At 52.3% G+C, this 4608-nt stretch overlaps 1 protein-coding gene across 5 annotated transcripts in view; it reads right to left on the bottom strand.

The window, feature by feature from the left end:
- The window catches only part of LOC105309040 (putative uncharacterized zinc finger protein 814), a 29495-nt gene extending 25740 nt beyond the window's left edge, over positions 1-3755 (bottom strand). For 3 of the 5 annotated variants that reach the window (XM_023525980.1, XM_011385124.2, XM_023525981.1), the window contains exon 1: positions 3413-3755. In XM_023525980.1, the coding sequence (XP_023381748.1) occupies positions 3413-3740 (328 nt within the window). In that variant the 5' untranslated portion in view covers positions 3741-3755. Of the gene's footprint in view, positions 1-1665; positions 1793-3045; positions 3387-3412 lie in introns of those variants that run through there. The other 2 variants (XM_011385125.2, XM_023525983.1) reach the window with 2 other exon arrangements.
- Between the last annotated feature and the right edge of the window lie 853 nt (positions 3756-4608).

Here is a 4608-nt window from a genome sequence, read left to right as displayed (position 1 = left end):
AAACCAAAAAGCTTCAGCACAGCAAAGGGAAGCAATCAATAAAATGAAAAGGCATTCTAAGGAATAAGAGAAAATTTTTGCAAAAGATATATCTCATAAGGGACTAATATCCAGAATGTATAAAGAACTCACACAACTCAACAACAAAAAAATCTAATTAAAAATGGGCAAAGAACCTAAATACACATTTATCCAAAGACACACAAATGGCCAAGAGATTTATGAAAAGGTGTTCAACATCACTAACATCAGGGAACTACAGATTCAAAATACAGTGAGATATCGCCTCATACCACTTAGGATGGCTATTATCAAAGAGACAACAGATAACAAGTGTTGGTCAGGATGGAGAGAAAAGGAGACTCTCGTACTCCGTTTGCCACAATCTAATTCGGGACAGCCATTAAGGACAACAGTAACTGAAGTTCATCAAAAGTTTAAAAACAGAACTACCACATGGTCCGACAATCCTGCTGCTGCGTATACTATATGCAAAAGAAATAAAATTAGTACCTCAAAGAGATATTTGTGTTCCCATGTTTATTGCAGCATTATTCACAAGAGCCAAGATACAGAAACAACCTAAGTATCTGTCTACAGATGGATGGGTAAGAAAAGCTTGGCACAGAGACACAATAGAGTATCACTCAGCAAGGAAAAAGAAAATCGTGCATTTTTGACAACACTGATGACCCTGGAGGGCACAGGGCAAAGTGAAATAAGGCAGACAGAGAAAGACAAATACTGGACGGTATCACTTATATGTGGAATCCTAAGAAAAAAGAAAATTGAACCATGCAAACGAGCAGAATGCCAGGGGCAGAGGTGAGGGGAAGTGGGCAGACACCAGCCAGTCGTAAGATTAAGCTCTGAGTAGCTAATGTAAAACGTGGTGCTGACAGTTGAAAATGCTGTATTGTTTACTCAATATTTTTTAAGACACTAGGTATTAAGCGTCCTCTCACACATGAAAAAAATAAAATCAGTCATCGCCACTTATCCAAGGACATGTTCCAACACCCCCAGTGGATGCGGGGAAAAAAGCCGACATGTGAGGTGCAGCGTGTGCTAATTAACGACTGTACTAATCATTTCACATGTACATGTATATCAAATCGTAACATTACGCATTTTTACACATTATTTCCCAATCATAGGTCAAGTAGGCCTATGATTGGGAAATAATGTGTAAAAATGCGTAATGTACAATACACATTATTTCCCAATCATAGGTCAAGTAGGCTAGAAAAAAGAAAAGAATATCTGAACGCAAATAGAACCCTACAGGACAGTCTTGGAAAACAGCCAGCGGTCCTGATCAGTAATGACTGCCAGTGCCGGCGCTTGCTGCTGTGGGCAGAAACGAGGAAATGTCACACAAAGAAACAAAACCTGGGGCCAAGAAGTGTCGTCTATCTGACACGTAACCCAGCCAGGGAGACGGCACACGAGGTGCAATCCGTTGGGCTCCCGGCCAGACTACGACCTCGCATCTCCCGGGGGAGGGCTCGGTGCGGCACGTCCTGGGGCTGCAGGAGAGGACAGGGCGCTGTGGACAAACCAAACCGGGTCCCCCAGGACAGAGGACAGCGCGCCCCCTGGGGACAGGGGGAAAGGGGAACCGCAAAGCCCGGTCCAGGTCACAGGGGAGCGAGAGGGCCTTACCCTGCGAAGACACGAGTGCAAAGTTCTCCAGCATCACAGCGAGGTACAGGCGTCTCTGCGCCTCATCCAGCAGGCGCCATTCCTCCCGCGAGAAGCTCACGGCCACGTCCGCAAAGGTCACAGCCACCTGTGAGGATTCACACCGATGAACCAGGAGCAGCCCCGCCCCGGGACCCCACAACCCGACTCCTCGCACGGCCCCCCCCACGTCCGCCCACTCCACAGCTCCCCGCTGGCGGGGGACACCAGGCCCCGGCGCCCGCGCCGCCCGCTGCCTCCTGCCCCAGTTACCCACGGGGCCAGCTCTCAGCAGCAACAGGCGGCGGGGAGGGGTGGCAGAAAAGTGCCATCTAAGCTCTGGGCCAGGCCTGCGCAACCCCATCCTTCCTGCCAAGCGAATCCCCTGGGGTCCCTCCCGCACGTCGTGTCTGCAAGACACCACCAAACGTGGCTCCTGCTGCACCCAGAGCCTGGGGACCATCAGCTCCCCCTTCCTTTCCCGCGCTCAGCATCACCCGCACCCCCCATCGCTCCTCTCTCTCACCTAGTCTGCAGGACCCAGCGAACCTGTCCAGACTGGGAAAAGAAACCACCCTAGACCATGTCACCACTGCCACCAAAACCTACATCCCCCCCTTCACGTCATCCGCGGCTACACCCCGGTCCACGCAGGAACCACCTGTTGAGATGTCTCCATTCTGGACCCTTCCCCAGATTTCCAGACCTCTATGTCCAGCTGCCTCCTTAGCCTCCACTCAGTCAACTCAGAAACGACTCAGACTCTGGCCAGGGCCAAACCAACTTCGGATATTCCAAAGAAAATTAACCTCCCACCCACTTCCCCATGTCCTCAGCCGCTCAGACCAAAACCCTGGGTTGTCCCCAACTCCTCCCTTATCCCCCTCCCGTACGACATCCAGCAATCCACATGGCCTTCTTTAAAAATGGACCCCACCCCCACCACTGCTGTCCACCAGCTCTCATCTGGGTTAGAGGAGCCGCCTCCTCCTGGCTCCCTTACCTGCTCCTTGCTGTCTGTCCTCCCGGAGGGGACAGAAAGACCTATTCCGACCTGGGGGAGACCAACACCCGCTGACCCTAGACTTCCAATTAGATGCCCAAATTATCAGTCGACCATTTCACGGCCTGATGACTGGACACGTGCTCTTTGTTCTCAACAGAACGGAGACCCGCGGAGCCAAGTCCCTGACATGTCGCGAAGCATTCCGTATGCTGTCCTCTGGCCCTCCGTGAACCTTCCTCACCACTTAACACCGGATGCCAGAAACGGGAGCACAATCCTGCGACCCGTGCACGCGCTCAGGACGCAGGGCGCGGGGGTATCACCAGGGTCCCCGCATCCAAGAGAAGCAAAAATACCCAGTAGTCTCCAGACACCGTGGGGTGGTGTCCGCACCAATGAGGCTCTGGGACAACCCGCCTTTCCTTGTGTCGCCTCCCTCAGTGGGGTTTCAACCCTCGGAACCTGTGGGGAGAGGAAGGCCACCGCGCGGGGTTCCAGGCGTGAGTCCTGCCCAGCCACGCAAGTGGAGACCTCGGGCGCGCGCACTATCCTGGTCCGGCCACGCCGCCTGCGACGCTCTCCCTCACCCCGGCACCCCGGATGTCTCCAAGCAGCGCCTCCCGGCCTCGGCGCCGGGGCCCGGGCTGCAGGACGCGAGTGGCGCCCGCGCGCCGGGCTCAGGGGTTGGGGCGCAGGGCGGGGAGGACGGGGACGCGCACTCACCCGAGCGGGGATTGTTGGCGCGGCCGCCGCCATCGAACCCTGGGGGAGGAGAGGAAGGGGCGCCGGGCAGCGCTGTCCCTGTTCCAGCCCTGGATCGGGTCACCCGGGCGGCGTCGCCGAGTTTCTGTTCCGCGTTGAGCGGCGAGGACCACGACTTTGTAGCACCTTCTCGGGCCCCGCAGCTCGATCTCGAAACAACGCTCCCGCGGTCTCTGTCGGGATGAAAAGACGCCGAGAGCAGCAAGCACCGCCACCGGCACGAGCCCGGAAGTCCCGCCCGGCGCGCGCGCGCGCTGACGCCTCGTCCCGACCTGTCATCCGCCGGCATCGCGCTGTCTCGCGCAAGGTCTCCTGGGGCCTGTAGTTCTCAGAGCTTAGACGCACGGCGCCCGCTTCGGCCCGGAGGATGCTGAGACGCGCGGAGGGGAGGCGGAGAGGGGCCCGGAAACGTCGATATACTTTTTTGTCTTGTCTATATGCATCATAAAACCGATTCTTTTTGTTTAGGAAGTTTGGGGTAGATTCATATGCATATCCATACAATAAACGACATTTCCTCTTTCTCTGAGTCATCTACTCAACCTCTGTAATACAGGTGTTAAGTTCTGTCATCAAATGTGTACCCTTCCAGAAATCTTTGTTAGCAAACATTTGTGGCACTGGCCTGTACTTTATAAGTCTGATGTTACATAAACTGTAAGCATAACCTATGATTTATTGTTCTTTAATTACTTATTGACTATTAATGGAAACGAGTAAAATATTATTAGGGATTTGAAATAACTGATGCTATCATGAATCCTAATCTGAATTCTCAGGGACCATGTAAATTTTCTTGTTTTTTTTGTTTTTAATTGCCGTTAATATAAATGTGGCTGAAATAACCGTGTGCTGGGCATGTGTTTTACACCTCACCAAAGAAGGGAAATGTAGAGTAACAAGCATATGTAAAGATGCACCTCATTTTTAATAGGAATTTTGAATTAAAGTTAGGTGTCGTTACATATCTACTAGAAATGGTCAAAAATCCAGAACACTGACATCATCAAATGCTGGCAAAAACATGGAGCAACAGAAACTCTCATTCACCGCTGGAGGGAATGCATAATGGTAAAGCCGCTTTGGAGGATGGTTTGGCATTTTCGTCTAAAACTAATTATACTCTTATCATACAATCAGTATTGCGCTCCTTGGTA

This window comes from Pteropus vampyrus, unplaced genomic scaffold (genome assembly GCF_000151845.1).
Source record: "Pteropus vampyrus isolate Shadow unplaced genomic scaffold, Pvam_2.0 Scaffold661, whole genome shotgun sequence".
NCBI lineage: Eukaryota > Metazoa > Chordata > Mammalia > Chiroptera > Pteropodidae > Pteropus > Pteropus vampyrus.
This window is presented reverse-complemented; position numbering and strand designations above follow the sequence as displayed.